Genomic DNA, 13,099 nt, shown 5'->3' with positions numbered 1-13,099 from the left:
AAAATAGGAAAGAAGGGGGTGGGCATGTAAATTTGAAAACTTATGCTGAACATGTATGTGGAGGGGAGGGGGTTACTCAAATTTTGTGTGGGGGGGGGGGGGGGGGTATTCAAATTTTCGACAATTCTTGATCAATTCATCTAACCCAAGAGAAATGAATAGGTAAAGTTGTATTTCCATTCTTGAATATTTTGAAAAGTGAATTTTTGCAAATTATAATAAGTTTCTTGTAATTAAAATTCAAACCTCATATGCAACCAGAACCATTGTGCTATACATTCTCTTAGTTTTAAGTTGAAATTTATTTCCATCTTTTAATTTTTTCAGCAAAAACTGGATAATGCCATGTTGGCCCTTGGTCAACTAGACGCTACCATGGATGGTCTGATCAACTGGTTAAAACATACTGAGAAAACACTGGATGAGAAGAAACCAGTCTTTGGAGACAAGAAACTCATCGAGGTAGAACTGGCCAAACACAAGATACTGTCAAACGACGTCTTGGCTCACCAACCAAGTATTGGTAATATCAACAAAGCAGCTAAGAAGGTGATTGGCTCAGATGACGCCGACAAAGCTGGTATCATTAAGAAGAAACTTGATGAACTGAATGAGAGGTGGAATTCTGTAGAGACCAAGAGTGACGAGAGACAGAGAGAACTTGAAGATGCTCTGGCTGAGGTAAGCTAATTACATCATTTGATTGGTCTGTTGTGTATTTGCATATTATTTATATCATTTGATTGGATCATCATTTATTTGCATATTGCATTCTTTCATTTGATTGGTTGGTTGTTGGTTTATTTCTCTACATAATGAATAATGTCACTTTTATTGGATTGCCAGTAATCAGTATTAAGTGACATTATTTGATTGGTAGTTATTTGTTGATTTGCATATTTGATGTCATTTATTTATACCCCCAATTTGCATACTGCATCATGTCATTTGATTGGATGTCAACTGATTTGCATGTAGAATACAAGAATTTGATTGGATTATCAATGATGTCATTACAGGCTGTCACCTGGCAAGATGGAGTACAGACAATCATGAAATGGATGAACAAGGTTGAACATGACCTAGAGTTGTCCAAACCAACTGGTGGTCTGCCAGAGACTGCCAAAGAACAACTTGATACACACATGGTAAGAATTACAATACGAGGAACAAGTTCGATATCCTGTGGGGAGGGGGTAGGGGGAGGGTCTCCGATCTACAATGAGTCAGAAAACTCTCCAATAACTTTATGACAATGTGTGACAACTTTACAAAAAAACGTTGTCCCACAAAATAGTCGCAATAATTTCTCTCTCATACAAACATCCAAGTTGTCTCCAAATAACAAAACTTACAGCTCATTGAAATAAAGCTTTCTAATAGGACCAATATTGCAGCAATCGTCCCAAGCAAACTATAAGCTCACTCCAAAGCAACAGTTTATGTAAAGTTATGCTAATTTCCTGTGTCACTTTGTATCTCATTTCATTTTAATGGACTTTTCATCATTAATATTTTGCCAAATACTGAAAACAAAACTCACTATCATTCAAGTAAAGCAATGTTACTAAACTTTTCATGTAAAATGTAATTTTTCATGTAAGGAAAAGGGAACAATTTTAAGGATTGTGTAATTTTTGAATGTCTTTGAATTTGATAAAATTTAAAACAAATATACTAACATATTAAGTATGATTTTAATTCTGTTTTTTTTTTAATGATTTTGTGAATAACAAAACTTAACTCATTTTAACCTTTTTGGTTAATGAAACCAGAAATAATTTTTGTAATTATTACAACTCTTGCAGTAGTCGTCTAGAAATCCTGCTGATCAGAATGTTGTTTTATCAGAGGTGGACAAATAAAACATTCTTTGAAGGTGCTGAAAAGTCTTCCTATCACACTATCAAACTGACTTACTTTGATACAAAGTAACACTAGGTGCTCTTATCAGTTGTTTATGTCTGTGAAAGTTTGTCATACACAATATGTCTAACTTTGACAGACATAAACAAATGGATAAAAGCATCACATGAATCTACATCTGAGGCACCCGCTATTGTTTTCGTAGCAATGTATGTCAGTTTGATAGTGGGATAAGGAGAAGACTTTTTGGCACCTTCAAAGCCGGTTTTACTCCACCACTGATAAAACGACATTCTGATCAGCATTTCTAGACAACTGTTGCAAGGGTTGTAGTTCATTCTTAGCCTAGCCTAGCCTATAGGCATACACTGACACACTGCTAAAACCGTACTTACACAATAACAAGAAACTGAAATTAAGTTTAGACACAAGGCAGCGTAGTTAGTTTGCTGCTAGTCTAGTGCTGCCCATATATCGATCTCAAGAATCTCTCTTTTGATTTGATACCACCTATAGCATCTAGACTAGTTTGTTGCTAATAGTAACACTACTCAACAGTTGCACACTTTCATTGCCAGGTTATTGCACCAATTCACCCAATCTATTTCATAACAGCATGAACCATAGAATAGTGTAGGTACTCTCTTCCCCTAAAACCCAAACTCAGGTTCTCTCCTTACCCTAGGCTGGCCAGCCAGCTGTGCATGTCACTTCTACCCAGAGTTCCCGGTTACCCATGCATGCCAACTGTAGAGGGCAGTGCATCACTCCTTGTGACTTTTAAACTTTGACCTCAAACCTTATTACTGTTTATGCATGATGCATCTAGATGGCGCTGTTGTGCTTCTTTCTTTGCTTCTTCAAAGGGCTGCTCAATAAACATTCATCTGCATACTACTGTACCAGGAAGCATGTGGTCATGTTTTTCTGTTTCATATTCATGTCATGTGGCATATACCATGCTATCATATCCTGTCGTCTCAACCCATTCTTGCAGAAACTTAGTTTGCATGCTGATGACCTAAACGTGCGCATGAAATCTACCATTAAACACACCCGAATACGTCTAGAGCCAATCGGTAATTTTCTCAAAGTAAGTATAAGGCCGGAACCACCTACTAATGCATTATCACCATTCACCAAAATCCAACCATACCATGTGACTCCTGTATTCTCGGCACCCTTAGCAAAATGGCAATGAATTGCTCACCTAGCAATTACTTCCAACTTGTAATGTAGTGGAACACTTTCTCATTGTGGTGAATGACCTCTAGTTGTAGTGACTGACCCCCCCCCCCCCCTTATTGTGGTGAATGACCTCTAGTGTTGGTGAATGACCCCATCTGTGGAATAGACCATTGCTATTCATAGGGGGGATATACAGGTTGCACTCAGCACAGTACAATCAAGTACAAAATCAAGTGTATAAACACAAACCTGTATTCACACCTACACACACGCACCCACATCCCCTCATATCCCCCCCCCACACACACATATCACCCTATCCACACATACACCCCACACACAAACCATTTCACAGATATGCACGATAAAATTTCAGTCAAACTAGGCCATACATACTATAAATGTTCCTGAAGCTTTGTTCTCACACTTGTATTATCTCCATTTTTTCGACCATTTTTTGTTCTACATCTCATAGTCTATACACTATAAAATGAAATGTTAGATTCATGTTATCTCCGTTTATTTTCTGTTCAGTCTAGAATATTTACATTGGTCTTGCCTTTCCTATTAAAATGTCAGAACCAAGACATTTCTTGCAAATCTTTCACTACAAAATCAAAGATTATGGTCCATGCGTCTAGTACTATGTTCTCTGGGATGCACTTTGTTGTTTTTCACCCTGAAAGTCTAAAATGAAGTCGTTTGGGCAGAACACACTAATGTTTTATTGTACAATTTAGAATGTGATGTGTGAATAACAACTATACCACATATCTTGCTGCAAATATTGATTAAAAACAATTCACACCAACAGCAAATGCAAAAAGACATCAACAGAAAGGAGCCTGATGTAGACTTCTTGGTCAAGAAAGGTAAGCAACTGTTGGAAAAGTGTGACCCTGCCAGCCGTACCACTGTTCAACAATCTCTACAAGGCCTGGAGCACAAATGGGACGTCATACAGAAGAAGACAGTAGACCGAAAGGTATGTCAATCTTGTTGCTATGGTGATGTCTAACTTGGCAGCCATCTTGGATTTCACCATTTTGAAATGAAAATAAAAAAGGGACCAAAACAGTAAGAGATGTGTAAGTGATGCACACATGGTCATTATTCAGGAATGGAAGAATGCATTATGCTGTAGGTTAACTCGTCTAACAAGGTAGAGAGATAGAATTTAGGGCGAATATCAGTGGGTATTGACAATACACATTTCCACCTTCCCCAAGTACCTTCTTTTGCTTGTTATTTACCAATAAAAATCTCACCAACAATATTTCACTTCTCTAGAAATACAACTATTTTGATCATGGAATACGCCATCAATACATGAAAAACAGGGCTAAAACAATCACTGTACAAGTATCACTTTGTACTCAATGCCATGTGAGTTGTTTACAACCAGGCTTTCAAACACAAAACAAAAACATGAAAGTGTTTTCACAGCCAAGAGTATTTTGTAAAATTGTGTACAATATGAGGTCATTATAGCGCAAGTAATATAATACAGGTTTAATGTGGTTTAAAATAGTTCCAAAAAAATATAACCAAAAAAAAACCTGCCAAAATTTAAAGGGTTGTGATTTTAACAAATTGTCTGTCTTTGAATTGAATAGCACAAACTAGAAGAGGCATTGAAACAAGCCCAGGAATTCCAGGATGCATTGCAGGCCTTCATATCCTGGTTGACTACAGCCGAGAAGAACTTAAACCAGGCTAAGGCAGCTAGTACAATCCTGGACAGTGTTACCCAACAAATATCACAACATGAGGTGAGAAACGTTAGAGAGATAATCAAAACTACACAACAGATGCAAATGATGGGCTGAATATTACATTATGTGCTGTGTTCTTTGTAGATTGTTTCCACAGGGAGGGTTGATTACTACTAGATTAGTCACTGTTGTTTTCCATAGATGTTTCCACAGGGAGGGGTGATGACTACTAGATTAGTCACATTTGTTCTCTGTAGATTGTTTCCACAGGGAGGGTTGATGGCTACTAGATTAGTCAATTTAGTTATTTGTTTCGCTTTGTCATAAATTGGTTGTTATATCTTGTGTTTGAGATCTTGCACCAAACAAAGGTTTTCAAAACGATTTTGTTCTCCTTGACAGAAATTCACTCAAGAGGTTAAAGACAAACACGAGACAATGAAAGTACTGGATAAGATTGGAACGCAGTTGAAATACTTCAGTCAGAAACAAGATGTCATCTTGATCAAGAATCTGCTAGTCAGTGTACAACACAGATGGGAAAAAGTTCTGACAAGATGTGCTGATAGGAGACGACAACTTGAACTTGGACAGAAGAAGGCTAAACAGGTATGTATATGAGGGGATAATGTATAAAATAGGGGAATAATTTGTAAAGGGGCAATATTACAATGCTGTCTGTCAGTATTTATATACGATAAAAGGGAGATAACTGAAAGGTTCTGTTCAAGACTGAAAACATGTATATTCCGTAAATTGTTTATTTTCTTTCTCTCCTCTAGTTCCATGACAGTTATTATAAGTTGTACAAGTGGTTGGAAGATGCTGAGAAGACAATTATCACCACCAAAGCTGTCGGTACTGAACCACAAATATTGAAAGAACAACTGAGGCATCACAAGGTATTATTAAATAAAGTCACATAAAAACTAAAACCAATGTTAGAGTAAGATAAAACAAATTTGCAGATTTTTACCAGTTTTACCAGCATTCCGCTTTCTGTTACCAGGGTTACCCAAACCTTCTTGAGAATACCAGTTAGTACTACATCAGAGCATGGATAATATGACATAAAATGTTTTGAAAATACATATATTTAACGCTTTTAACACACATTCTTTTAACTTTTGCCTATCAGGAATTCCAGAGAACCCTTGGCGGCAAACAGCCAACCTATGATAATGTAGTGAGAACTGGTCGTACTCTGAGAGATAAGAGTAATCCTGTAGATACTAAGATTCTCAATGGTATGCTGAGAGATCTCAAGGATAAATGGGACTTAGTTTGTGGAAAATCAGTCGACAGGTAAGACACATTTATACCATTTTACCACTGAGACTTCCTATTCAGGCCACAGGTAATTTCACCATTTTAGGGGGCTGCTGTATTGGCAATAAAAACTCACTTTTGATGCACACTGTTGGTTATTTGTGTGCTTATAAGCCAGTTCAAATATTACCATGTGAAAAATGACATACTTATGACATTTAAAAACTTGAGTGAGAATTTCAATCTTTTATTTCAATAATCTTGATAGATGACCAAAAATATGAACATGAAATAAAAAGATTTGCATATTCGTTGTGTTAATTTAAAAAAATTCATTTATGTTTGAATATGGAAATTTACATGATGGATACAATTTGCATATGACATGATTTGAATATTCATGTATATTTACATGGCATATCATTTGCATATTTGTGAATTTACAAGACATATTCATTACACTGTCTTTTACCTTCAATTTCTTGTCAGACAACACAAATTGGAAGAAGCTCTGTTGTATTCTGGTCAGTTCAAGGATGCTCTGCAAGCCTTGCTAGACTGGTTATACAGGGTTGAACCTAAACTAAGTGAAGAATCACCAGTCCATGGTGATATTGATACTGTACTCAATCTCACTGAGGCTCACAAGGTAATGTAGACATATATACTAGTATTTTTTGGTAAATAAAGAAGTAATGCAACATTTCACGGGGAGTCAGCTATATAGTGTTTTACATTCAGGCGCACACTTACTTTATCCTTACTGTATTTTATACACTGGTTCTGTAAACAATTATAGGTTTTGTAACTGCCATTCTACAATTATGCTGATTTGATCCTCTTTTCCATTTTTCCAGCAATTCCAACGTGACTTGATAAACCGTAAGACCAGTGTCAAATCTGTCAATAAATCTGCTAAAGAGTTGATGGAAACATCTAGTGAAGACACATCACATCTGAAAGACAAACTGGCCGAATTACAACAAAAATGGGAAAATGTCAATTCTCTGAGTGGCCAGAAACAAGAAAGACTCAAAGATGCCATGAAGGAGGTGAGAGAAAGACATTTGATAAGGGTTTTGTGTAATACTTTTTTTATATGGAAAATATGACTTGCGAGTCTGTAGAAATGTACTTTTGGTCATTCATGATTTCTTTTCGTTTAGTGATAGAAGGACCTTTTAGTAACTCTGACAAACAAAGGGCACAGCATACGTACCTGCAGTCTTGTATTTATGGGATGTTTACAATTATTTCATCTTGTTTTTGAAATTTTGCAAAATGAAGAGGGCTAGGATATTAGGGTTAGGGATTTTGGAAGAGGGTCTACCATATTGATGATGTCACATTTGTAAAAGTGCTTAATATCCAATGATAAGCAAAAGTGTTATGTTCAGAATGCTTCACCTAGTATCCTATGGGAATACTGACTTTTGTCTCACAAAGTCTGAAATACATATTTTATTCTTTGAAAAAAAAAGTCACTGAGGCATGGACTTAAACGTGAAAGTTTTTTTACTCATACCATTGCTGCAATAGGGAACTTGTAAACCCGCCATGTTGAATGTTGCATCATGGGAAATGTGATAATAAATACTAATCAATTAGTATTGTTAACAATGTTGATACATTGTTTGTAACCACAAATAATCAATTCATAATCACCCTGACCATTGTGGGAGGTTTATTTTATTGGTAGCTCCAGATTAGGTATTATGATAACCACAGATAATCCCACAGTCCTTTGCATCTGAGCATGCTCAGTCTGGATAGCAGGTTCCCTATTGAGGTTACGTCTTCTGTACAGTTGGCCCTGTAAGTATCAACATTTTGAAAAGAGTTTGTGGTTTTGATAGATAAAAAACTGACACACTGTATTTTGTGTGTATTCATAACAGGCTGAAGCTTTCCACCAAGCTGTGCATTCCATGCTAGAATGGCTGGCTGATGCAGAACAAGGTCTCCGTTTCCATGGACCCCTACCTGACAATGAAGAAATACTCGTTGAACACCTTGCAGCCCACCAGGTACATATAAACATTTCAGATTAAAAATTTACAAAAAAAATCACCAAAACTTGTTTTACAGACAAATACATTTTGAAATCTAGTGAAATGTTGGTCAAATTAGTATATTTATTTTCATGGTATAAGAAATACAAGTGATAGATTTCACTCTTTTGAGTTTTGAAATGTTATCAATGACATATTTGCTTTATTTCAAATGCTAAGGCCTCAGTCCATCGCACAATAAATTTGCATTACAGTACAGAAAAAAGTGAATATCATGTTTCTAATAATTAAAGGAAAAAGAATGCAGGGGAGAAGAACGCATACAGTACATCTATGTTTGCTGAACAAAACTAGTCTGAGTGTTAAAAGCTTTATGCACCAAAAATTTCATTCGTAGTTCATTCTAGTAAGGAAAAACAGTTTTCTTTCGTGGGGTGAATTCTGAATCTTTGAGGAATGAATCTAATCTATGGTCGTTATATAAAGAACAAAATGGCATGCAACAACTGTAAAACCTTGACTTTGACAATATGAAGGCACTCTAAGTGTCAAGTTCTAAGTTACTCTTAGTTTTGTGAATTTCTAAAACTAACATCTTCATCATGATAGGATTTCAAGAGACTGATAGCAGCTGAGGAAGCAAGGCTGAAAGAAACCATCGCCATGGGAATGGCTATCCTGAAAAAGTGTCATCCGGATGCAGAAACTGTCATCAAGCATTGGATAACCGTTCTTGAAGCAAGATGGGCCGAGGTATGTGTTTTACAACACCGGCAATCCAGCCTTCGGTTTTCTAAGATAGACACAAACTAAATCGATTGTTCTTCAATGTGGTAGATTACACAAGTGGGTGATAGCAGTTCCTTTGTTGTGTGATTCTAATCACCCTGTGATCATGATAGTGTATAAACATTGGAAGTCCCAAAAACAGCACTGCAAGTTTATGGAACTCTAATTAAACTAGTTTTCAGAGATACCTCCCTACTGAGACTATAATTGTAATAAACCAATGTCCATTCAATAGCTTACACGTATCACTGTTGTATCAACATGTTGTGACGATAGTATTAGTTTGTGTCTATCTTAGAAAACCGAAGGCTCAACTTCCAGGGTAATATTTGATTTTCCAAAAATATACTGCAGATCTTTGCATACTACAGATTTTACTGTACCTTGTATGTGAATGACACCATATGACATTTGCCTGGCAAATTGAAGTAATTGATTCAATTTCAAGCAAATCAGGCATTGTTTGTGGACTAACTGAACATTTTTAACTGAAATTGACAATTTCTATCATTTTAACTGATAGAAAATCTCTCGGCCTTTCTCTCATTTTGACGTCAACATAAATATCGTGTTTCTGAATATCCGTAGGTTCAAAACTGGTCAGACCAACGTGAACAGAGACTTCTTGATGCCTTACAAATGTTGAAGAACAATGCTGAATTACTTGACGCAATGTTAGCCTGGCTTGAAGGAGCCGAGCAGACCTTGAAACAACTCGACGAAGAAGAAATCCCGGAAGAACTTGAAGTTGTAGAGAAACTCTTAGCTGAACATCAAGATTTCCAGGGAGAGATGTCAACTAAACAACCTGATATAGACAGACTGATCAAACCTCACAAGAGGAGGCGATCGCTGGAAGGAGGAAGTGGCATACCGACCATGGATCGGTCACGCCGCACCAGACATCACCCTCGACCACGTAGTCGTGAAGCAAGCCCAGGACCTGATGCAAACAAACATCCAAGGATTGCATTCCTGTTCAACAAATGGAAGCATGTTTGGGTGATGGCTCTGGATCGACAGAGGAAACTACAAGATATTTATGACAGACTTTCACAGGTAAAAGACGTCTTTATTTTTACAACTCCCAGGTAATTTGGCCACCAAACATTTAACTTGAAAAGCACACATACTTACTTACAAAAAGTTGCTTAGCTGTAAATTAGAATCCTAACAAAGTTGTAAAATATTTGGAAACATCATACCCAAATTTCCCACCATTGCCTTAACAATATCTGGCAAGAAATGAAGGACTGAGGTTGGCAAATTTCAAGATATATGTGTTGAATTGTATCTAACAGAAATGTTTGACTGTGTGGTTTCAATGCCTCCTTAAATAATCTTGCACTGTTATGTTAAAGGTATGATAGGAGAAAACATAGAATATAGAATCTATGTGTAGCTGAGAATAGTCGATTTTCTGGTTCAAAGAGTATTGCACGAGAAGACATCGCTTATGTTGTTACATTTAGTTTTGTCTTTATTACATTTGAAATAACATTTTCATCAGGAAATGATGGAAAGACATGTTAACCACTTTGATTATGAGTGATTTTATAGAACAAAGACTAAATGCCATCAATGATTGATTTTACGGGGATTTTACGGGTGAACCCAGGGTACGGTCAGGTGACAACCATCCCCTTGAGTAGCACATGTAAACCCCTCTGCCTGTACACAATACATAGCATTATATGGAGAGACGCGCAATGCATTTTGGAACCAGCAACAGGTTTATTGTCATAACTCTGCTGCGGGTTCTGACCTGTGATATTATTGTTTTACTATCAGCTGATTGCCATGAGAAACTTCAACTTTGAAGATTGGAGAAGACGTTACATGCGATGGATGAACAACAAGAAGTCTCGCGTCATGGATTTCTTCCGTCGTATCGACTTGGACCATGATGGCAAAGTGACAAGGAGAGAGTTTATTGAAGGCATCCTTGCATCTAGTAAGTAATATACTTAGTTGCTGTGATGATGAACCATAGTGACAGTTGCTATGACGATAAACCAACACAACCTTCTTCACAGAAATGTCTTTCCTCCTTGTTCCAGTAGGTCTCCAAACAGACTTGTGTACTTTTATAGGAACTGGTACAGGTTGCCCTATATGATTTCTACCATTACAGGTTGCTCTACAAGATTTATACTGTTACAGGATGCCCTAAAAGATGTATACTATCACAAGATGCCCTATAAGATTTATTCTATCACAGGATGCCCTATAAGATGTATACCACAAGATGCCCTATAAGATATATTCTATCACAGGATGCCCTTTAAGATGTATACTATCAGAGGATGCCCTTTAAAGATGTATGCTGTCACAGAATGCTGTATGCTATAGTATTTATACTTGTTACAGGGTGCCCGATGGCATTATTAGTATTCATAGGCACATGGTCTCCAAAGTGTGTCACATAGAATTATTTACATACTGGCATTGTGAACAGTAAGCAAATACCTACGAACGATATCAAACAAAAAAGCTGTACTGTTATCAATGTATGAAATGTAACCCGAAATTCTTGTTTGTCAGAATTCCCAACCAACCGTCTGGAGATGAATGCAGTCGCAAACATATTTGATCGTGATGGAGACGGATACATAGACTACAAAGAATTCATTGCTGCCCTCAAGCCTGACAGTGAGAGAGCTAAACCACTAACTGATCATGACAAGATCCAGGATGAGGTAGGTTGATGTTCACCCCTGTGAAAATGGTCTGGCCCTCCTGTATTAAAGATAGACCATACCAAATTTACAAAAAGAGGGGTGGCAGCTTTGTGTGTTGTAAAACAGATGGAAAAATCTTGAAGATGAAAATCAGTATTATGCACCCCTGTGAAAATGGTCTGGCCTCCCTGTATCAAAAGATAGACCAAACCAAATTTATCAAAAGAGAGGTGGCTGTTTTGTGTATTGCAAAACCAACAACAAAAAATATATTGGATCTGAAAATGAGTATTAAACACCCCTACAAAACTGGTCAAGCCTCCCTGTATAAATAGATAGACCAAACCAAATAAGTGAATAGGGTGATGTTATGTGCATGGTGAACAGAGCTAGCAGAGGTCCAAGATGACTTTTAGTTCAAATTCACCCATATAAAAATGGTATTAGCTTTCTTGTATATGTATCAAGGAATGGACCTACCAAATGAATCAAAAGGAATGGCCAATTTTGCTGTGCTAGTCTCAGTTACCCAGACTCTCTCCGCTGGGGGCTCTGCCTATGAGACCTCCCTAAGTGAGAGTCTGAGGAGACCAGAGTCCAACTCATCCGCACAGGAAGTAGCTCTAGCGCCATGCATGTTGGGGAATACTTGACGTCCAGGCTAAATGATTCAGGTTCTTTCACTACAAACTACAACTTTTCAAGTGATTGATACAGGCCTTGTAAACCCATTTTTTATGACTCGAACAAAATGTACTGTTTTACTCCTGCGCGGGATAGTTGAAACATGGTTTCCCCAGAGTCTTGTCTGGGCGGTCTTGTAGAAGAGCCCCCAGTGGTGAGAGTCTGGGTAACTGAGACTAATGCTGTGCATGTTTTAAATAAGTTGAAAGCTGTGCAATTATTTGCAGTATATATCGATGTAGCTAAAAAAAATTGTTATTTGTAAATATTTATTTATGAAATCATGTATTATGTGATAAATGTTGTTTATCATTTCGGCTCATCAGCTATTTTTGTTTGAAGTCTTGTCCACATCAAAATTTGCTATTTTAAGTTGTCGATTTTAAGTCGCTTTTGTTTTTGGAATATCCAATATGAACAAAATACATGTATGAATTTGCATGACACTAAAAGTATCATAAAAAAAACCTGTTTAAAAAAGATGTCGAATAAAATCACGTATTTGATACCATGCTTCTAACATTACAATGAAGTTACTAAAGATGTATGAACTTATAAATTTACCCAAAATTTGAATATTTTTTTCCTAGAATTTTATAGAATTAGAAAAGTCTAGAAAACTACATGAAACTAACTTCAATCAAATGTTTGGGAAATGTGGAAAAATGAAATGTATTTCAAATTTTGTTGTATTCAGGTGAGAAGACAAGTGTCACTGTGCACCTGTACCAAGCAATTCCAGGTGCTCCAAATCGGAGAAGGCAAATATAGGGTATGTGGCTAATCAGTATGCAAATTTATTCATGGTGATGTATTTGCAGAGTAAGGGTCTGTTTGTGTCATGGTGTTGTGTATTCATGGGAAGTGATGTACAATGTGATGTATTGTTGGCTAC

General features: G+C 36.8%; 1 protein-coding gene across 13 annotated transcripts in view; it reads left to right on the top strand.

Annotated features, from left to right (window-relative positions):
• The window catches only part of LOC144445939 (uncharacterized), a 287,770-nt gene that overhangs the window by 258,865 nt on the left and 15,806 nt on the right, over positions 1 to 13,099 (top strand). For all 13 annotated transcript variants that reach the window (XM_078135586.1, XM_078135585.1, XM_078135584.1 and 10 more), the window contains 15 exons: positions 328 to 681; positions 1,020 to 1,148; positions 3,869 to 4,039; positions 4,671 to 4,826; positions 5,172 to 5,378; positions 5,552 to 5,671; positions 5,908 to 6,074; positions 6,528 to 6,687; positions 6,896 to 7,090; positions 7,937 to 8,065; positions 8,660 to 8,803; positions 9,428 to 9,898; positions 10,631 to 10,793; positions 11,384 to 11,538; positions 12,902 to 12,976. In XM_078135586.1, coding sequence (XP_077991712.1) covers positions 328 to 681; positions 1,020 to 1,148; positions 3,869 to 4,039; positions 4,671 to 4,826; positions 5,172 to 5,378; positions 5,552 to 5,671; positions 5,908 to 6,074; positions 6,528 to 6,687; positions 6,896 to 7,090; positions 7,937 to 8,065; positions 8,660 to 8,803; positions 9,428 to 9,898; positions 10,631 to 10,793; positions 11,384 to 11,538; positions 12,902 to 12,976 — 2,796 coding nt within the window. The remainder of the gene's footprint in view (positions 1 to 327; positions 682 to 1,019; positions 1,149 to 3,868; positions 4,040 to 4,670; positions 4,827 to 5,171; positions 5,379 to 5,551; positions 5,672 to 5,907; positions 6,075 to 6,527; positions 6,688 to 6,895; positions 7,091 to 7,936; positions 8,066 to 8,659; positions 8,804 to 9,427; positions 9,899 to 10,630; positions 10,794 to 11,383; positions 11,539 to 12,901; positions 12,977 to 13,099) is intronic.

Source organism: Glandiceps talaboti, chromosome 14, assembly GCF_964340395.1.
Source record: "Glandiceps talaboti chromosome 14, keGlaTala1.1, whole genome shotgun sequence".
NCBI lineage: Eukaryota > Metazoa > Hemichordata > Enteropneusta > Spengelidae > Glandiceps > Glandiceps talaboti.
This window is presented reverse-complemented; position numbering and strand designations above follow the sequence as displayed.